Source organism: Podarcis erhardii (assembly GCF_964252035.2).
Source record: "Podarcis erhardii genome assembly, chromosome: 7".
Classification (NCBI taxonomy): domain Eukaryota; kingdom Metazoa; phylum Chordata; class Lepidosauria; order Squamata; family Lacertidae; genus Podarcis; species Podarcis erhardii.
The window spans coordinates 30,221,076-30,242,806 of NC_138511.1; the positions used below are offsets into that span (position 1 = coordinate 30,221,076).

The 21,731-nt window shown below is 48.2% G+C and overlaps 1 protein-coding gene across 8 annotated transcripts in view; it reads left to right on the forward strand.

Annotated features, from left to right (window-relative positions):
• The window catches only part of ZNF362 (zinc finger protein 362), a 209,924-nt gene extending 189,160 nt beyond the window's left edge, over nucleotides 1–20,764 (forward strand). For 7 of the 8 annotated variants that reach the window (XM_081871129.1, XM_081871124.1, XM_081871130.1 and 4 more), the window contains exons 2-8: nucleotides 11,478–11,541; nucleotides 12,633–12,879; nucleotides 14,318–14,642; nucleotides 16,421–16,645; nucleotides 17,243–17,321; nucleotides 18,290–18,448; nucleotides 19,012–20,764. In XM_081871129.1, coding sequence (XP_081727255.1) covers nucleotides 11,479–11,541; nucleotides 12,633–12,879; nucleotides 14,318–14,642; nucleotides 16,421–16,645; nucleotides 17,243–17,321; nucleotides 18,290–18,448; nucleotides 19,012–19,128 — 1,215 coding nt within the window. In that variant the 5' untranslated portion in view covers nucleotide 11,478 and the 3' untranslated portion in view covers nucleotides 19,129–20,764. Of the gene's footprint in view, nucleotides 1–800; nucleotides 1,698–11,477; nucleotides 11,542–12,632; nucleotides 12,880–14,317; nucleotides 14,643–16,420; nucleotides 16,646–17,242; nucleotides 17,322–18,289; nucleotides 18,449–19,011 lie in introns of all 8 variants that reach the window. The other variant, XM_081871126.1, reaches the window with a different exon arrangement.
• Nucleotides 20,765–21,731: the final 967 nt, after the last annotated feature.

Genomic DNA, 21,731 nt, shown 5'->3' on the forward strand with positions numbered 1-21,731 from the left:
TTAATTCCCCGCCCATGTTACTGGGTTTCCCCTGCCACTCTGGGCAGCTTCCAACAGAACACTAAAATACAATATCGTGCTGCCTCTCACTCGCCTTTTCTGTAACCTAAAAAGTCCCAAGTGCTACAGCATTTCTTCATGGGGGAGTAGCTCCATCTCCCTTTGATGGTTTTGGTTACCCTATTCTGACATTGTATGCGGGGGCCTCTGAGACCCCATTGGCAGCCTGATGAATACACATGATATAGCACGCTGGAACGTGGGAGAGACAGTGATAGTCCTACTCAGAGTAGACACACTGAAATGAATGGACATTCCTGCCCTAGGTTCATTGATTTCAGTGGGTGTATTCTAAGTAGGATTTGGTTGGATACAGCCCAGGGCTGCCATCCACAGCTACGTTTGGCAGCATTTGTAGTTCCAGGCCAAGGCTCAATCTCTAGAGATTGGCTCCCTTTTACAAGAGAGGTGACAGGAGAGCTTAATTTGTTACTTAATCCTTTTAGGAGCGCCACCCCCGACACCGCTTTTCCTCTCCAGTTGCTCTCCAATCTTGTGCTTAGTCTTTTAAATTTTTGAGCAATAATTTTTTCTGATGCCCTGTCATTCCAGGTGCCAGCTCCAAGTTTTATTTATATACAGTGGTACCTCTGGTTACGTACTTAATTCATTCCGGAGGTCCGTTCTTAACCTGAAACTGTTCTTAACCTGAAGCACCACTTTAGCTAATGGGGCCTCTCCTGCTGTTGCGCTGCTGCTGCACGATTTTTGTTCTCATCCTGAAGTGTATGGAACCCGAGGTACCACTGTATTGCGTTTATATCTCACTGTTTCTCTAAGAAGCTTGAAGTGGCATATACAGTCCCCCCCCACACACACACAAAAAAATGTCTTTGTCTTTATCACAACAACCCTGTGAGGTAACTTGGGCTGAGAGACAGTGACAGGACTCCAAGTTGAGCTTCGTGGCTGAGGGGGGGAATTTGAACCCTGCTCTGTCCCAGGTCTTAGTCCGTCACTCAGACCTCTAACCACTACACCACATTGCCTCTCTAACTGGCACTACCCAACACTGGGCTCCTTCGCCATTCATTTTTCCTCATCAGTTCTATACGCACAAGCACTATTTTGAATCAAGTCTTTTCCTGCAGTCAAAACACCTCAGTTGCAAAATCAGAGAAAGGTGGTGCAAATAGCCCGTACTGCGTGGTCCCAACTGGCATTTCCCTCCACGATTTGCTGCTCCCCAGGGCTTGAGAGGTAGACTTCCTCTGGACTTGGAGGTTCCATTGAGCTATGTGGGGCTTACAGGACCAGCCGCAGCTCAAAAGCTCAGCTTGGTTCTCTCTCTCTCTCTCCAGGGGTTGGTCAGTGTTTGCCAGGGCATCCCTTCCCACCAGCGAACCTGCCATTTCTGCGTGGGGGGGAAACAAAACATCTTATTTATTTCTCTTTATTTCAGCAAGGCGAGACAGAGGGGGCCTCAAAAGCAGAGCAGTCCCACATGGGGCCCTAGCTTGTTTTAACAACAGTTGGGTAGGAGCTGGCGAAGGCCTGTGAAACCCCCAGGCCAGCCCTGGGCACTGGTGCTCGTACCTGCCTGCACCAGCGGGGGACCGTCTGCCGCCCGCCAGCCTGGAGCACCATCTTCACGTCTCCTCGGGCAGCTGCGGCCACCGGGCTTCCGAGGCCAGCCTGTGAGTACGAACCATGGCGCTGCTAATGTCTTCCCTTTTTGCAGGGCTGCAGCGGGGCCCTGGCTGCGTGAACCTTGAAAACGACTCCTCTCCCTGGTATAACAGGCCCCCAAAAGCAGTCCTTCCTCTCCGTCCAGCCCATGGGCCAAATGTGGCCCTCCACACCTCTTGATCTGCCCCCCAGGACTCTCCCTGTGCCCTGCTTCATGCCCTTCCAAAGTGCTTTTGCCTGGCAGGGACTCTGCTAACGGCCTCTGTGCTTGCCTGGACAGAGAGATGGGCTACGAAGAAACTTGCAGCTTTTTGCATGGCTAAAATGTAAGCATTGCACGTGTTCTCTGGCCTGCTTTTGCCTCTTCCCACCCTGGCATTTGGCCCCTGGCCTTGTGGGCCGAAAATACCTTCCTTAGTCCTGGCAGATATGCTGTTGCATTGCCAACTGAGACCAGGAGCTCACTTGTCCAGCATTTCCGCTACCCTGCAGATCTTTTGGGTCTGCAGCTCCCATTGTTCCTCACTGGTGGCCACACTGACAAGGGGCTGATGGGAGCTGGGGTGCAGGACACCTGAAGGGGGAACCGAGATTGGGAATCCATCGGGATTCTGTTTCCCGTGGTGGCAAAGCGAGGTGCCTTTCTGGGAGATCTCAAGCAGAGTAGGAAGGGGGTGGTCTCTCCCCAAAGTATCTTGGTATTCGAGAGGTATAACTGCCTTGGAATGTAGAACCTAGGAAGATGTCTTATGTGGAAGTCAGATCACCGGTCCATCCTAGCTCAGTATGGTCCACACTGACTTGGCAAGTAGCTCTCCAAGGTGTCAGGCAGGGGGCATTCTCATACCTTACCTGGAGATGCTCTTGGGGACAAGACCTGGGATCCTTTGCAGATGTTCCACCATTGATCTACTGCCCTTCCTCTAAAGGACATTTCCGCAAATTAGAGGTTATGTGCAGTTATTGTGGCTAGTAGATGTTAGCATGGAAGATTAGAACCTGGGTGAGTGGCAATCTCGTCCTCAGTTTGAGCCCTCCCACTTTTTAAAAATAAATAAATTAAATTGTGGATTATTTTCCCAGCTGTTCTCACTTATTGAAATTCAACAAGACTACCCACCTTGCACAGAAGCACCAAATGTCTGTTGAATTACATTTCACTTATAGGTCATTTCCATTTTTAAACAAAGGTATCATTCCACAAGTTGCCGTGTGTCTTCGGAGGCCTGTAATCACGTTTTATCAACATTGCATATAAAATAAAAGCATGCAAGGTTTATTGAAAAGTAGTGGCTTCCCCACCTGATCGACTCTTTCGGACGTAGATTGCCGGTTTGTCCATCAGTATTAAGCCTTAGAGTTGGGAGGTCAAGATCTCAAACAGGTCTGCGTTCAGTCTCCCACTACACGGCAGTAAAAAATGTGGATTAATATACCGTAGTAGATCTGGGGTTGCCAGTACCAGGGATTAAACCTGAGGGCTCTTGCATGCAATGCAGGTGCTCTAAGCATGGAGCACGCATTGCTTTGCATTTGTGAAGTCACTCTCAGAGCTTTTGGGGGCTGAAGAGATGGACAGAAATGATTTAAGTAAATGATCAGTAATAAAATTGTCGTACGGACACTTTTCATTTTTGGAGTGGGAAACTCCCAAACTCAGTGCTGAATTCCTTTGCCCTGATAAAAAAATTCCTGCAGCACAAAGTGGGTGAGAGCAATCAGTCCTATGAGAGCAGGAGAGGCATAGTAGCTGCCCAAGGGTGCTGGGCTTTGGGGCCAGGCCTGGTCATAGTGCCTGAGCTAAAATGGGTTTGTGTTGCGTCTTTCTTTATGTACGTATATATCTGCTGACCTGACTGTGAGGCCCCTTGGCTGTAAGGGTCCTCGAGGCAGGACTTAACCAGATGATGGCTAGGTCTTGCTTGCTTCTGGTCAGAGGATGCTGTAGATCTCCCCCCCCCCCGCTCCCTGCCCCCATCTCGCTCCGTAGGTCTGCCAGTTCACATGCTATCTATCCCCTAAATTAGGCTACTGAAAAATAGTGGGTTTGGTGTAGAAGGTGAAACTTTCTTGAAAGGTTTTGAACTGGAAAAAACATTTCCGGAAATGCTTTTTATGCGAATGACAGTACCGTATTTTTCCTTCTATAACACGCAGATTTTTTCTTCTAAAAAGGAAGGGGAAATGTCTGTGCGTGTTATAGAGCGAATGTGTGGTCCCTGGAGCCGAAAAATCATGCAAAAATCAAATCGCGGCGCTGCACGCTGCACGGAGAAGCGAAACCTGAAAAGAGGAAGCGGCTGCTTTCCTGCATTCTGCCTCAGGGTCTTACTGCCCACCCCCCTCTGTTTCGTTGCTGTGTTTGCTGAAACGGAACAAAGAGCAGGGAAAGCCCCTCCCCTCCAGGCAAGCTCCGGTGCTGCTGGGGGAGAGGGAGAGAGAGGGGGGAAGGGAGAGAGAGGGGGGAGGGGGAGGGAGAGAGGGGGGGAGGGCGAGAGAGGGGGAGGGAGGGAGGGAGAGAGAGAGAGAGAGAGAGAGAGAGAGAGAGAGAGAGAGAGAGAGAGAGAGATGGCTGGCTTGGGTGGGGGGAAACTTTTGCCTTTCTTTCCTCCCTCCCGTTAAATCCCTCTCCTGCATTCTTAGCCAGCTGCTTCTCTGCACACCCCTCTAATGTCCCTTCTTTGTTTTTCCTTCGCTCCCCACTTAAAATGTGGTTACAAAGCATGGATCCACAGGGATCCTCAGGATCTTTGCATTGGGTCACCCCAAATTCACCATCAGATCACATAGCATGTCCATGGCTACAGCCTGCACCAAAAAAATCAGGCACCCACTGTTGCTTGGGGCTGCAGTGGTGCAAAAATGTGGTTTAAAAGCATGGATCCACAGGGATTCTCAGGATCCTTGCATTGGGTCACCCCAAATTCACCATCAGATCACATAGCATGTCCATGGCTACAGCCTGCACCAAAAAAATCACGCACCCACTGTTGCCTGGGGCTGCAATGGTGCAAAAATGTGGTTAAAAAGCATGGATCCCCAGGGATTCTCAGGATCCTTGCATTGGGTCACCCCAAATTCACCATCAGATCACATAGCATGTCCATGGCTACAGCCTGCCCCCCCAAAATCACGCACCCACTGTTGCCTGGGGCTGCAATGGTGCAAAAATGTGGTTAAAAAGCATGGATCCACAGGAATTCTCAGGATTTTGGCATTGGGTCACCCCAAATTCACCATCAGATCACATAGCATGTCCATGGCTACAGCCTGCCCCCCCCAAATCACATACCCACTGTTGCCTGGGGCTGCAATGGTGCAAAAACGTGGTTACAAACCATGGATCCACATGGATCCTCAGGATCTTTGCATTGGGTCAGCCCAAATTCACCATCAGAGCACATAGCATGTCCATGGCTACAGCCTGCCCCCAAAAAATCACGCACCCACTGTTGCCTGGGGCTGCAATGGTGCAAAAACGTGGTTACAAACCATGGATGCACAGGGATTCTCAGGATTTTTGCATTGGGTCAGCCCAAATTCACCATCAGATCACATGTCTGTGGCCACAGCATGAAGCACAAAAATGATACATCCACTGTTTCATTCAGAATGTTTTTTCCCTTGTTTTCCTCCTCTAAAAACGATGTGCGTGTTATGGTCAGGTGCGTGTTATAGAGCGAAAAATACGGTAACTTGCGTTGGATTATTGTTATTATTCTTTCCATTTTGCTGTAAAATATTTGGATTTGGAAAGTTTTCCTGTGCAAATATTTCTTATTTATTTATTTTGCCTTGGATAGAATAGTAGAATCCATAGATAACTTTGCAGCGGAAATGTTTTGATGCCCAGCCTTAGGCAGGGATTGAATTTAGCAGGTCTGGTTTGCTTGTGTTTAGTAAACAAAGCTAAATGTGTTGAAACCGACATGCTTGTCTAATATTATATTTGCAATTGTTCCTAACTGAGCTTAGAAATTGGAATTTTAATGTAAACAGCTTAGAAGTTTCGATGACCAAGCGTTATTTAAATCCAGCTAAATAAATAAACACATAAATGTTGTGTTTGGGGAACATTTCCACTGCACTTCACTTGATGAAAGGACTTGTGAGCTTGGATCATGCTCAGAGGCACCTTTATTCCTTACGATTTAGGGTTACCCTGTGTCCTCTTTTTCTGGGATATGGCCTCTTTTTCATGGGCGTGTAAAATTAGAGTCATCATAGCGATCCATAGTTAAAAGTAGTTGACAAATGTGTCCTCTTTTTTGCTCTTCAAAGTATAGCAGCAGTTTATTGTTTTTTTCTACCTAGTCACTAGCCCTCAAGATTCTAGCAAAGAACAAATCAGAGTCTACAAGCCTGTAGTCTGCCCACAACCTCTGTCCTGGAAGAGTTATTTTGCTAGCTAGAAAAGGACTAAATTGATGGTCTCTGGGAAGGCAGTTTGATGGGGTGACCTGGGCCCCCTGAATCTGATGCCCTTCCCCCAGTTAATTTTTTTTAAAGCTTTAAAGAAATCTTTGTTTAAAGGGCAGCAGGAGTTTTCTTAGTTTTCCAGAACAAATTAAAGTCGGGGGCCCACAATTCCTGTTGGCACTTCACAGTAAATCATTGCAGCAAGAGACAGAATTTGGGGTTATCCTCACTCCTTTTGAAAGTTGACCTAAATTTGCATTTCTCTCTCTCTCTCTCTCTCTCTCTCTCTCTCTCTCTCTCTCTCTCTGTGTGTGTGTGTGTGTGTATGTGTGTGTGTGTGTGTGTGTGTGTGTGTATATATATAGTTACATATACATATGTATGTATACAATGAATATGTGCTACCTTTTCTAAGAATTTATTTTCAGACTGGCATCTGTGGTGCTCTGCAGTTGGCAAAGTTAGACAGGGGCCGTGAAACCCCATACGCATTGCTAACTTTGATTGCCTTGCTGGGAGGGATCTTGTCCCAAGTGGTCGCTGCTACCCCGTAATTTCTCTTTGAGTTACTTTCCTGCAGTGTAGCATCTTGCATTTTGCCTCTCTGGCTATGAACACATCAAAATAAAAGGGTCTCTTGTTTTTCCCCAGTCAGCTTCATCCCCTACTACTGTCCTTTGACACACACCTCCCCGCAAACCTGTCTTTCTCAGCCTGGTACACCCCCCCCCCAAGATACTTTTGGGGCTGATGGGAGTTGTAGTCAAAAGCATCTGAAGAGCACAGGACTCATCTAGATGCTTCCAACCTGGGTTTTAAACATGGATTGGAACAGTAGAAGCCGCGTTTTACCTTCCATACAAAATACTGGTGGTGTTTGCGTTAAAGGGGCGTCGTCGAAAACTGTATTGTTGAGCAGAGACAAAAATAGACTTTGTTGGCATGGTTGCATTTTTTCGGAGGGGTGGGACAACCCTATTATTTTAAGCGTTTTGTAAGCTCTCCGCGCATTTACAGCATTTGGTCCCCAGACTAGCAGCATCCTTCAGCCGTGGTTACTTATTTTATTTTAAAAGTTTGAGTCTGCCTAGCAACAGGCTTCCATGGTAGATGATGACATAGGCATGCAACAGGGATCTCCAGGCCAGCTTCGGAAGTGTATCTGTGTGGTACTAGATTGTCATGTTCACACATTGCAGAGTAATTGTATCCCGCTTTAGAGAAAGGTGTGTTTTGTTTTTTTCCGACATACCGTTGTCCTGCAAGGGTGGCATGTGGCGACTGGGTGCATAATTCAGCTCCTGGAAGCACTTGTTTTATTTATTTGGAAGGGAGTCAAATGCTGGGAAATTGGGGTTGTGTTTGCTATTTACAAAATCCTGAACAACTTGGGTCCAGGGCACCTAGGGATCGCCTGAACCCTTTTATCCCAACTTGATCACTTCAATCATCTGCAGGAGGATCCTAGGTCATTCCCTGGGTTCATTGGGCACATTTGACAGTGCCACAAAACTGAGCCTTTAGTGTCGTCTGCCTAGGCCTGTAGAACAACAAGATTTAGCGTGTGTGGTCTGTTTTAACCTTTCAACGTTTGCTGAAAACTGTTCGGTGCAGCCAGGCTTATGCGAGCAGTTTAAGAAAACATCTTTCTGTAATAGTTAGCCGATATCTCACATTTTAAACTTGTATGTGGTTTCTGTTGCGTATCTTCATGGCTATTATTAGAATACAGAGGTGAAGTATATGGGATTTCAGTCTGCGTTTGCTGACTTGGAACTTACTAGGAGGGTTACGGAACCAAGGAGCCATTAGCCAGTATTCCCACCCCATTCCTGAGGACCCCCACAACTCCTGGCCTCACTTTCCTCTCCTTAGTTACCCCCTCCCCGAGCACGATTAGCACAATTTGGAAATGGCGGGGCTTAGTTAGAGAATCATCCAGCTAAAGCATTTTAAAAAGGTTTAATTCCAGACAATACACTTGTTAAATAAGAATGCTGCTTCTTATCAAATCTCAGTGCAGATGACATTTTTTGGGGGTGGGGGGAAGAGCACCTTCCCCCATTTGAACCCACTCAGTGGCTTCGATTGGTGGAACTGACTCTGTTACAAGTGCTGCATAACATCTATTCTGCATTTGCAATAACTCGGTCTTTTAGTGTGGCAGCACCTGCACTTTGGAACTCCCTGCCTGTTGAGATCAGGCAGGCACCTACTAAAAACATTTGTGTTTAGACAAGCCTGTCTAGATGTTCTATAAAGTTCGTGTGAGTTTTAATTGGTTTTTTAGTCTATTGTTTAACTCTTCAAAAGTTTTCAATTATTGTTGTTCATTTTCCTTAGTGACAATTTTATTGTTTTATATTTTTTAAGCCGCTTTGGGGTTTGTGGATTTATTTACAGTGGTGCCTCGCAAGACGAAATTAATTCGTTCCGCAAGTCTCTTCGTCTTGCGAGTTTTTCGTCTTGCGATGCACGGTTTTCCATAGGAATGCATTGAAAATCAATTAATGCGTTCCTATGGAAACCGCCTTCCCCCGACCACTTCTGGCGGGCGGCATTTTAAAATCGCCCGGGACAGCGGAGGACTTCTCCGCTGTCCGGGCGATTTAAAAGCCCCTGGGAAGGCAAGCAGGGGGGACAAAGACTTTTGCCCCCCGCCTGCCTTCAGAAGAGGTCCAGGACAGGCTTCGCGGACCTCTCCGCAAGCAGCGGGAGCGCTCCTTGCGGAGAGTTGCCAGCGCGCCCAGGCTTCGCGGCCCCGCCGCCCGGCTTCGGGACATCGTTCCGATGCCAGGCAGCGGGGGGAGGCTTTCTCGCCCCGCCGCCCGGCATCGGGACGATGCCCCGAAGCCGGGCGGCGGGGGGAGGCGTTCCTGCCCCGCCGCCCGGCATCGGGACGATGCCCCGAAGCCGGGCGGCGGGGGGAGGCTTTCCCGCCCCGAAGCCGGGCGGCGGGGGGAGGCTTTCCCGCCCCGAAGCCGGGCGGCGGGGGGAGGCGTTCCCGCCCCGCCGCCCGGCTTCGGGACATCGTTCCGATGCCGGGCGGCGGGGGGAGACTTTCCCGCCCCGCCGCCCGGCTTCGGGACATCGTTCCGATGCCGGGCGGGGGGGGGGAGACTTTCCCGCCCCGCCGCTCGGCTTCGGGACATCGTTCCGATGCCGGGTGGCGGGGGGAGGCGTTCCCGCCTCGCCGCCCGGCATCGGGGCATCCTTCCGAAGCCCGGCGGCGGGAGGAGGTGTCCCCGCCCCGCCGCCAGGCTTCGGAGGAGGTCCGAGGACAGCGGGGAAGACGAGCTGCGCTTCCCCACTGTCCCGGAGATTTCCCTATGGGCTGTCGTCTTGCGAAGCAAGCCCATAGGGAAATTCGTCTTGCGAAGCGCCTCCAAAACGGAAAACCCTTTCGTCTAGCGGGTTTTCCGTCTTGCGAGGCGTTCGTCTTGCGGGGCACCACTGTATTTATTACTATCAATCTGTGTATATATAAATAGTAAAGAACAATATTTATAAATAGTAAAGAGCAATATTTATTGAAGGAACCGCAGGATAATTTTATTTAGCCAGCTATTTTCTTACATTGAAATCCAACCTTTCTTCCCTCATGAAATCCCAGGTGGGGCACTCATCCAGCCATTAGCCTTAGCAGAGGGGTGGCCTTGTGGGCCTTCAAACAGATCCTGAGACAAAAACAATTAAATAATACATTTTCTAAGCTGCCATCCATTGTAGAAGCAAAGACCAACTCTGTTTGTCTGTAGTTATCAATTCACTATTGTGGGAGCAATTCGCAGTCCAGAAAAGTCTCAAATATTTGAATAAATAGGCAAGTGTGTCCTTAATTCTTAACCCTGCTGATTTAAAATTGTTCTCCCCGATTAAAATGAATTGTTTCCCACCATTTATTTAACTGGCAGGGCAAGCCTATACATGTCTACTCAAAAGTAAGCCCCATTGAGACCGGTGGGGCTTACACCCAGGTAAGTGTGAATAGGAATGCAGCCTAAAGCTTCTGTTGAATCAACTTTAGATGTCTGCCCTTCCTTGTCATTTTTTTATATGACTCGGGACCACCTGGACCACTGACAAGTCTCCAGACCATAGTTTTGTCCTCCCACATAATGTGGGTTTATAAATAGCTTAAAAACAATCCTCTACCAGGGATGCTTTAGCTGAGATTCCTTCATTGCAGGGTGTTGGACTAGATGACCCCTGGGTCCCTTCCAAACCTAAGATTCTATGATTCTGTCATATAAAAAGTGGCAAAGCAATTTCTCCTAGGCTGTGCTGCTTCATAACACTATATTTTCCCTACAGTAAAGGGGTTAATTGTTTGGTACTGCCTCCCATTTTTTTTTTAATATAATAAAAAATTGATGGTTACCCTAAAAGGCCACCCAGTTCAAAAGCTGATTAAAACGAATTTGGGGTGAGGGAATTGACTGCAGGTTCAAGGCATTGGAGGTTGAAATGGCCCCAGCCTTTTTGATACCGACTAGACTTATGTTGAAACAATTAAGGCAAAGAGACCTTAACCATTAAATCATCAGTTTCTCACATTTACATCCCACCTTTCTTCCATCATGGGCCGAAAGGGAAGACCTGGTCATCCATTTAGGCACTGACCTGACCCAGGCAAAGTGGTCAGCAGGAAGTGTGTCTTCAGACCATACCCTAGCAGTTTTTGATCTGAAGGGGAAGATGTATGAGGAAGGGATTAGGCGTCTGTGAATGACACCAAGACAAGGTCATTATGGACCCCAAATACCACCCCTGTCTAGTTGTGCTCCATAAACAATCATGCTGAATACTATGTCATTATCTTCCTATATGCATAAAAGTATAAGGCTGTGGTCACGCAGCCACCACTTGCAGATTTGTAGTGCTGCATCACAATCCGGGATTTTCACACACAAAAAATGGGATTGGGAAAGTGAAAAGCGAGCTTAGTAGCTACATAGGGTTGGAAAGGGAAGCTGGGGAGGGGTTAATATGAGGGGAATAGTAGCAGGGGCTTGGCTCTGTGTGTGTGTGTTTATTACATGAAACGGGAGTCATGGTTAAATTAATCTCCTGTGTTTTTTTAATTTTGACTAAACTGGAGAGTATTTGACCCCCAAATCAAGTTAGTGAAGTGATGAAAGTGTTAAGAATGACTTGGTCCTTTCTTATTTTATTACTCCTCCTCTATGATTGGATCATCGCCCTCTTTGGCTCTCTCCTGAGGCTAGGGCTGAGTTGCCCGTCATTTGGGGAGCGGGGAGTGGGAATGTGTTTTTCCTTCCCAGAGGTGTGAGCATGTCTTTTGCCACCACGGCCAGTCCTAACCCACCATAACCACCTCTCTCCCTCTTCTTTTGCTTTCCCCGCAGGATGGCGGAGCCGCGCTTTAACAACCCCTACTTCTGGCCACCCCCTCCCACGATGCCCAGCCAGGTAAGGACCTGTTCTCCAAACATACAAGGTCTTCTAAAGTTTCTAGTCCACACATACCCCCAGATCTTCAGAGGAGCATAGGAAGCTGCCTGACGCTGTGTCAGACCCCTCGGTTGGTCTAGCTCAGTATTGTCTAGGAAGAATAAACAGATTTGTTGGTTTCTGTTTTTTCATTTTTCAAGTCTTAAGTTCACATCATTCATGCATCCATTTGAAAATTTATTTTTAAGAAGTCCTCCTGAAAACCCATTTTAATGTGAATTGCTCATTTTTGCAAGCAGTTTTCTCCAATATAATGAATTTTTGTGTGTTCTGTTCACTAATACATACAATTTTTGGTTACAGATAGGTAGCCGTGTTGGTCTGCCATAGTCAAAACAAAACAAATTCCTTCCAGTAGCACCTTAAAGACCAACTAAGTCAGTTCTTGGTATGAGCTTTCGTGTGCATGCACACTTCTTCAGATACCTTCCATAGTTCCAGTTACAGATGGGTAGCCGTGTTGGTCTGCCATAGTCAAAACAAAACAAATTCCTTCCAGTAGCACCTTAAAGACCAACTAAGTCAGTTCTTGGTATGAGCTTTCGTGTGCATGCACACTTCTTCAGATACTAATTTTTGTATACAATTTTTGTACATGTTTTTTGTTGGAGAACTTTATTACAAAATTTGGAGGAATGGGAATTTCAAAGGAGTCCCTGTATTTCAGCCCACATGTTGTTTCAAGAAGTGAAAATTGGGTACACGTGTTCTGTTTCTTTCTCTCTCTTTTATTTACGTCTCACCATGTTTAGTGCACATACAATTATGTACTTTTTGAAGTTTCAATAAAGATGTTTAAAAAGAAGTGCAAATTAGGTAGATCTGCGTTAAAGCCCAAACTGAATTTCTTCCTCATCCCTATTGTCTACACTTACTCCTTGTGGTTCAAGATGCCAAGATTGAACATGAGGCCTTCTGCATGCAAAGCAGGTGCTCTAACCACTGAGCTGCTGCCCTTCTACATACTTGCCCACACCTTTGTCCACAAGAAAAGTGCACACTCCTCCCTTTGCTGCTCGATAACCTTTTTGTTCTTCTTCCCCCTTCAGCTGGACAATCTAGTTCTCATCAACAAGATCAAGGAGCAGCTCATGGCAGAGAAGATCCGGCCCCCACACCTGCCCCCGACTTCCGTGTCTTCCCAGCAGCCTCTGCTGGTGCCCCCCTCACCTGCCGAGGGGAGCCAGTCCATCATGTCTATCCCCAAGCTGCAGCAGGTCCCCGGGTTGCACCCTCAGGCGGTCCCCCAGCCCGACGTGGCCCTGCACGCACGCCCAGCCACCAGCACCGTCACAGGTAAGCCGGGGGCAAACAGGCGCTGGGAAGAGGGGGCAGTCCCAAACTGGGACTATGTCTAGGCAGTGAATTTTCTGCAAGCCCAGAACAAGTGTGTGCTTTTTGAGCAGCTTGTGATGTAATGTGTACACACACACGGCGCGACCACATCTTATTCCCATTTAACTTGCGCAATTTCAAGCATACATGGTTGAAGGCCAGCTGGTTGAAATCCTGCAAGATAAATGCAAGCAAGGCTTCAAAGGCAGAGGGCCTTCTCAGTAGTGGCTTCAAAGGCAGAGGGCCTTCTCAGTAGTGGCATCTGCCCTGTGGAATGCCCTCCCATCAGTTGTCAAGGAAATAAACTACTATCTGACTTTTAGAAGACATCTGAAGGCAGCCCTGTTTAGGGAAGTTTTTAATGTTTGATGTTTTATCGTGTTTTTCGTATTCTGTTGGGAGCCGCCCAGAGTGGCTGGGGAAACCCAGCCAGATGGGCGGAGTATTATTATTATTATTATTATTATTATTATTATTATTATTAAAGCTGGAATCAGGAAGACCAAAATTTTAATCAGGAATGGGAAATATATATAATTTACCTTAAAAATCACTGTAAACAATTAAAATAATTAGTAGGATTGGAATGATGTTTGTTAAACGTTGAACTGTTGTTGTAATGGAGATTTAATAAAACTGGATTAACAGAGAAGATACAGGAGGGAAAAAAGTAAACATAAGGACCCACAAAGGGGAGGGGGGAAGTCCATGGAAATTTATGGATTTTTGTTTACTTGCTTGATGATTGTTTGTAAATTTGTAAATTTTATTTTTTTATTTTAAAAAGTACTGTTGTACTGTTTTATTGTTAGCTGCCCTGAGCCCGGCTTCGGCTGGGGAGAGCGGGATATAAATAAAATTTATTATTATTATTATTATTTAAGCTAGGGGCACTGGGTCTGGGAGTGCTGGATGTTCTCTTTCTCTCTCCCTCCCTGCCACCTGCTGTTGGTGGCTGTTCAATGGTTTGAGTAAGATGTGATCATGCTGTATTCCGAAGCTCAAGCTTGTGCCTTACCGGTGAGAGGAGACGGCTCTCTCCTAAGACCAGAACATGTGAACATCCGGTGAATCTGAACGTTGGAAGATTCAGAACAGAGAAAAGAAAGGACTCTTTCCACACAGGGCGTAGTTAAACTACGGAACTCCCTCCCACAGGAGGGAGCGATGGCCACTAACCTGGACGGCTTCACAAGAGACAAATCCACGGAGGAGAGGGCCATGGGTGGCTGCCAGTCACAATTGCTATGCTCTGCCTCCACATTTGGTGCTGGCAAATGCTTATGAACCACTACTACTCTGAGCTGTTGCCAAAGACCTTCCCCCTCAGCCTTCCTGGCATGTTCTGGGGCTTGTCTTAAGCTGTCCTCTCCCTCCGCCCCTGGCTTCTGTCTTCCAGGTTTGGGGCTGGGGTCCCGCGCCACGGCCGTCAGCACCTCGGAATCCAGCGCTGGGACGGGCACCAGCACCCCCTCCACCCCCACCTCCACCACACAGAGCCGTCTCATTGCCTCTTCGCCCACCCTCATCTCAGGGATCACCAGCCCCCCACTCTTGGACTCCATCAAGACTATTCAGGGTCACAGCCTGCTGGGGGGAGCACCCAAGGCGGAGCGCGGCCGCAAGAAGATCAAGGCGGAGAACCCCACGGGGCCCCCCGTCCTGGTGGTGCCCTACCCCATCTTGGCTTCGGGCGACATCGGCAAAGAGGGGAAGACGTACAGGTGCGTGGGAGGGAAGGGGTTAACACTCTGCCGCCAGCGTGGGTGGGGGAGTGGGGTGGGGAGACCTGGTGGAGGGTGGACTAGATGGCTCTTGGGGGTCCCTTTCAACTCTGTGATTCTGTGTACAGAAATAGGGTCAATGGTGTCTTCAAAATGGATAAAAAGAGGGGTTTTCAGTTATGAAATCTCAAGGTTTCAACACGATCTGTTAGCAAACAATATAAAATTACTGTCAGAAATGTACAGATTGATGTTGGAATGGCATACAAAGGATGAACAGGTTTAGGACTGGAAAGCTCAGGAACCAAGAAGACCAAAACTTTAGTAAGGAATGGGGAAAATGTATAATTTATCTTGGAGACCACTGTAAACAGATGAAAACATTAGCAGGATTGCAGTAACACTTGTAATGTAACGGGTATTGTGGAGATAATGAAGTTATTAAAAAAAATGGAGTACAGAAAAAGATGCAGTGGAAAAGTTTTAATAACAGAAGACCTAGAGGGGAAGGTGGGAAGTCAGAGATTCGGAGGAATCTCTTAATTGTGGATATGTGTTAGGTTATTTTTTACAATTTTAATACTTGTAAAATCAAATGAAAATTATGTCAGGAAGAGGGTCACTGTTCTTGGACTGTGCCAGTTTAAACTCGAGATAGGAGGATGGGTGCAGCTCAGCGGCAGAGCAGCTGCTTTGTGTGCACAAGGCCCCGGGTTCAACCCGCAATGGCATCTCCAGGGAGGGCTGGGAATGCCCCCTGCCTGGAAAAAAGCCTGGAGAGCTGCTTTCAGTCAGAGTAAATAATACTGGGCTCTATGAACCAATCAGTGAGCAGGAGGAGACACTCCCACCAATGGGCTTTGGGTGGGTGGGGCCAGCCACTTTTCAGTCGTGTGATGCAGTAAGGATGCTGCATTATTGACAGATAGGCGGCTGACCTCTCAAATTTGACCAATCCTGATGATGGTCTGACCCATGGAGCTGGAAATAGCTTCCCACCCATGGTGTGCAGAGGAAATGCCTCAGAGAAGTCCAAAAGCTGTACACAAAAGCGGCAGCTTGTTGGATGTGCTTGCTAGGGAGCTGCTGCCAGTCAGAGTAGGCTACAGTGAACTAATGAGCCACGACTTTCCTGCTCAGACAGACCTTTAGAAACCAAGGAGCAGGTGATGCTGGCCACTAGGCTGCTGTCAGGGCAGCTTACATTTTTATTCCTGGTTCTAAATGTGTTTAGGCGTATTTTAATGGATGTTTTTTAACTGGGTTTTATTTCATTCTATTTTATAATGATGTTTTGTGATGCTGGAAGCTGCCATGAATCCCAACTTGGGAGAAAGGCAGGATATCTATATACAGTGGTACCTCGGGTTACAGACGCTTCAGGTTACATACGCTTCAGGTTACAGGCTCCGCTAAGCCAGAAATATTACCTCAGGTTAAGAACTTTGCTTCAGGACGAGAACAGAAATTGTGCTCCAGTGGCACGGCAGCAGCAGGAGGCCCCATTAGCTAAAGTGGTGCTTCAGGTTAAGAACAGTTTCAGGTTAAGAACGGACCTCCAGAACGAATTAAGTTCTTAACCTGAGGTACCACTGTATAGAATCATGGAATGGCAGAGTTGGAGAGGATGCCAAGGGTTATCCTGTCCAAGCTGCTTCACTGCAGGACATTGAAGATATCAAGTAAAGAAATAAATGATGGTCGTGATTATGTTTTGATGCAGAATTGTGTCTTTGAAACGCCTCCCCCTCCCCCTTCTTGTCCTTAACTGTCTCCAGGTGTAAAGTCTGCCCCCTGACTTTCTTCACCAAGTCGGAGATGCAGATCCACTCCAAGTCCCACACAGAGGCCAAGCCCCACAAGTGCCCCCACTGCTCCAAGTCCTTCGCCAACGCCTCCTACCTGGCGCAGCATTTGCGCATCCACCTGGGCGTCAAGCCCTATCACTGCTCCTACTGCGAGAAATCCTTCCGCCAACTTTCCCACCTCCAGCAACACACCAGGTAAGGGACCTGCTTATGCTCGCTGGGATCAGTCAACTGGGTTGCCATTTTGGGTAAGCGCAGGAAGCAAAGATGGCCACCTGAAATTCAGAAACTGGAAATCCCCCTTTTCGTTAACAAGAACAAGGTTAAGTAAAAAAGCAAGCCCCTAGTCCTCATTGACCTTCTTTGACCAGCAACGTCAGAATGAATTGTCGCATAATGGTGCACATTTTTCAGGATTTGTTTCCTACTTGATAGATTAAACCAGCAGTTCTTGAACTTGGTTAGGGTGGGATTTTAACATATACCAAACAGTTTTAAATATGTCTGTAGACGTGGAATTGTTTTATGTATCTACTACATATTTTGGAAAGTTGTCTCTTTGCTATGTGTTAGGACAGGACAGGACCCTAGGATCGAGGTGCCATTTTGAATCAAGATGGTGGCCCATACGTTTCAAAACCGTCCTGATTTGCAACCACTAATTTCACCATTTCCTAATGTGAAATCGCTGTGAGATATTTTGCGGGAGGCGGTTTTTGAACTGAGTCAGGTAAGTGAAGCAATGGAGGAGAGGCAGAAAACACCTCAGCGTTCTCTCTCGCTGCCTTTCAGAATTCACACCGGAGACAGACCCTACAAGTGCCCTCACGCCGGATGTGAAAAGGCATTCACACAGCTCTCGAACCTCCAGGTCAGTCGGTTGGGAATTTGGGTGACATGTGCCAGGGAAGTGAATTGGAAGTCCCAGAGTGGGTCAAAGCATTTGAGGGTCAGAGATAATTGGGGTGCATTTATAAGGTGCCCTGTGTTGCAAAAGGGGACAGCGGTTTTCCTATGCAGAATATTTATGTATCTTATGCTGCAAGCACCAAAAAAAATGGTCTTGATGGTCTGTTGATCTAGCCTAGTCCTCTGCTTCCAAGAGCAGAAAGCCAGGTACTTTTGGGTGCTCAAAAGCTTGGGCTAGAAAGAGGGGAGGAGACCTCTTGTCTGTCCTGCGGTTTCTGAGGTTCAAAGGTATATTGCCTCTAAAGACGGAGGTTCCACTTAATTGCTGAAGATAATAGCAAGTGAACATTATTACCTGCTTTGGGACCTTGGGGTGAAAGGCAGGTAATAGCTTTATGTATGTATGTAGCACAGAGTAAAATGAAATTGGCATCAACATTTTAAAAGTTGCAGTCATGTCACAACCTCCAGAGGAAAATGACAAAATGCCTGGGGTCAGTTCCTGGTGATTTTTTTGTTCGCTGCAGCACAGAACCCATGTGGTGTAGTGGTTAGAGTGCCAGACTCAGGTTCAAATCCCTCCTCCCTCTCAGCCATGAAACTCACTGGGTGTGACCTTGGGAGCCAGCTGGTATCTCTCAGCCTAAGCAACTTCGCAAGGTTGGCATCTTGATCTGAGCTGAGTAAAAGGGTGCAAGTCTCATCTGACTGCCCTGCTGCAGATTTAGCAAGGAGGTCTTGATAAAAGATTTTGCAGAGATCTCAGTGAAAGTAGTAGTGTAGAAGGACTTGGGTCTTCAGAGTTGCAAGGGGGTACCTTGGTTGGTGGCGAGGTGGCTTTTTGTTTAAGGGTCTTCCGCACCCCACCCCCAGGACTTCTGAGGGCTGCCATGTCAATCTCCTGTTCCTTCCTGCCCCTTTCCCACCCAGTCTCACCAACGGCAACACAACAAGGACAAGCCCTACAAGTGTCCGAACTGCTATCGGGCCTACTCAGACTCTGCCTCGCTCCAGATCCACCTCTCAGCACACGCAATCAAGCACGCCAAGGCCTACTGCTGCAGCATGTGTGGGCGGGCCTACACTTCAGTGAGTAGCAGGGGCTGTTGGCTGGGCAGGAAGCAAGGCAGGTGGGGAGTGTAAGAGAGACATGAGTTCAAATCCCCCCACGCACTGGGCATGAAGTCTACTGGGGGTGGCCTTGGGGGGGAGGTCAGTTGGCCGCTCTGGGACTAACCCAGCTCGCAGAGTTGTTGTGAGGAGGAAAACGCATCAGAGTAGCTTTATGTCCTCCTTGAATTGGTCCAATCCTCTTTGAAAGCCATCCAGGTTCCATAGTTGTGAGGACAATACTCAAGTCGGGATATTGTGGGGTGTGGGTGCACAGCTTACTTTAGTTTTCTGCTTGGTGATTGCGGGGTGGAGGTGTTTCTCCCCCAGTTGCCCTGTGGGAAACTGTGGCGGGCCAGGAGATCCCCTCTGTAGATCAGGCTGATCCTCAATCTCCCCCAAAGCATGCTGTGGGAGGAGGTCCGGGTGGAGGTGAAGGGAGGTCCCAAAAATGCTGAAATGAATCTACGTCACCCTAGGCTGGGAGGGGGCAGCCTCTTCCTGCTTCCCCAAAACCTGACCTTCCCTTTCTCCCTCTCCAGGAGACCTATTTGATGAAGCACATGTCAAAACACACAGTGGTTGAACATCTAGTGAGTCAACACTCTCCTCAAAGGACGGAGTCTCCCAGTATCCCTGTCCGAATCTCGCTCATCTGAATCTTGGGGAGCAGCCTCCACCCCCTGGCCTGGCCCCGCTCCCATGCAGCCACCCCCTCTTGAATCCCAGAAGCGGGGAGCAAAAGACAAGGACACCTTGGCATCACCGTCAAACAACCCACGGTCCCTGCTCCGCAGCGCCCCTCCTGCCATGGGGTGATCCTCTTCCGCCACCAGTCAGGACAGAGAGAGAGAGAGAGAGAGAGAGAGAGAGAGAGACTGGATGGAGCCCTGTTGGCAGCCAGGGAGACTGGGGAGGGGAAAGAAATTTTTCGTTCCATGTTGGTGGCAGCCAAAGACAATCCCAGAGCACTTTGAAGACATCCACACCTCTTCCTTCCCTGTAACAAAGCCTCTGCCCCAGTCACAGCCCCCCCTTCTTTCATTTTGGATCCCCACTTCTCTCCCCTCCAAAATCCCTGTTCCACTTTAATTTCGCATAGGAAAATTGTCACCCAATGGGCCAGGAATTTGCAATGCAGATAACGGGGAGCCAGCCCCCTTCAGGACTCTTCTCTGGAGCCGCTACAGGACCGCCTCGGCCAAAAATGGGACAGCGTGAGGTTATCGCTGCAGGGGGGGGGGCGGGCACCCCAGGAGTGGCCTTTGGCTAGGGTGGGCACAGTAGGAGGTGAGGAGTCTCAGATGCTGCAACATCACACGGTCAGTGTTGGTGGAAAGGATTACATCAATGCTCAGAGGCTATGGGGTTTGCCGCTCCTTCGGCTAGGAGGTGGAAGGGAGTGGGGGGTTGTCCTAGAAATAGATGAGGGGGCACCTTCAGAATATGATTGGGAAACACACTGCAGCAGGGAGGAAGATGGCAAGAGACTGGCAGTGTTATGCCCATTCAGAAGTACACAAGGCTTTGTCTGCCCATCACCTTAATCTTGAAGCACCGTGCGAAAGTCTTCCCACCTGCAGCACCATCTTTGTGTATGAGTAGCCTCCAGCCCTGCTCTCTCCTTGTATGGAAAAGGAGGGGGGGGTGTCTCTTCTGCGGGGAGGAAAGGTGGGCATTGACCTGCTCCTGGGTAATGCTGCCATTCGGCTCACCCACAGTAAGATGTGCCAGTCCATTTCTCCCATCTTAGCAGAGGGCTGCCAGCTGGCAGAAGCGAAGCCCCAAGGGTGTTTTGGGGCAGAAGACAGGTGGGGGGGGTCTTGATCCTGGCTGCCCTACCCTTCAAGACTGCTCAAGGCACCACCTTGCAACCTCTCCAAGGATGTCTCCAGCACTGGTTGGCAGGGCTGGAAGAACCTATGGTTCTCCCGGGGTGCCCACAGCATTGGTGGTGGTGGTGGTGGGGCACAGGTTCCTCCCTAGCCCCAGAAAAGAAACATAAGCAAGTTGCTCATTCCAATTTCCATTTTAACATGGCCATAGCAGGCAAATATTTGCAGAATAGGTGGAATTGTCATCCTTCTCCAGTTGCTGTTGTTTGAGGGGGTTTGATCCCCTTGCACCAAGATCTAGGGGGATTAGAGAGGTTTTTTTAAAAATCCACACCAGTATTCCAGAGAATTCTGGGGTCCCCAAGGGCTCATTTGCTTGCAAAGCCACGTTCTGTTGCCTTGAGAGGGGTCAGCTTCCTAGTGACACCAGAGGACTGAGCACCTCCTAGAATATCCCCCCCCCCCAAAAAAAACACCTCTAAGCAAGTAGTCTCTGGAAGCCCCAATGATTGTGGGGAAGGGTCCATGGGGTTCAGAAAATCTGCAAACTGCAGAAACACAGAAACTCTGATGTGATCCTCTGCGACTCTTATCTCCTGCAAGGCTGTTTTCCTCCAATTCCTGTCAAATGGGGAAAACGCCTTTTAAAGCTTTATTGCTACACTAGATTTGCTACCCAAGATTGGAAGCAGAGGACAACATTGCAGTTTCCCTTGATTGGGGGGGGGGGAGCCTGTCAAATGGGACTTCAGTTTCACTTGCTATGTTTTGGCCATTTCCAGTTTTCCCAGATGCTACATGTGTCCCCGATTGCTTCAGCTCCAGCTCTCTCTCCACCCCACCCCCCACTGCCATGAGTCAACCTGTCATCTCTCTGTGGCCACCCCAGTGGCTGAGGAGAGGCCATGGCCTCCTGGGTGCTGTAAAGAAGAACGGCTCAAAGCGCCAACAGGATGGCACCCTCTCTGGCTCTTAAGGTCTTCTGTGGCCCTTGGATAGCTGTGAAGAGACTGTGGCATGATGCCAACTGCTCTCACCCCAGGAGCCCATCACCAAAAGAGAAAGTAGCTTTCTGAGGTGGTGCTGCACCTCCCGCAAACCAAGTTCTCTTGGCAGTTTCTCTCAAAGTGCAAGGGAAAGGGGCCACAAAACCTCCCCAAACAACAAGACTTAAAAACCACCTCTATATTATGTACCCTTCAGTTGCGTTAAAAAACAAAAGCGAACTACTTTTTTTTAAGATAAACTTTTTAAGCCTTAAAAATATATAATTTTGTTTTTTATCAGTTGTTTCTTTTACTGTTTGTATTTGATTTGATCTTTTCCTTTTTTAAAAAAGCAAAACCTTGTTCCCTTTTCAGTCGGTTTTGAATTGTTGTATGATATTCAATATTGTAGCCTCTCTTTTTTTGATCCGCATGTTAATA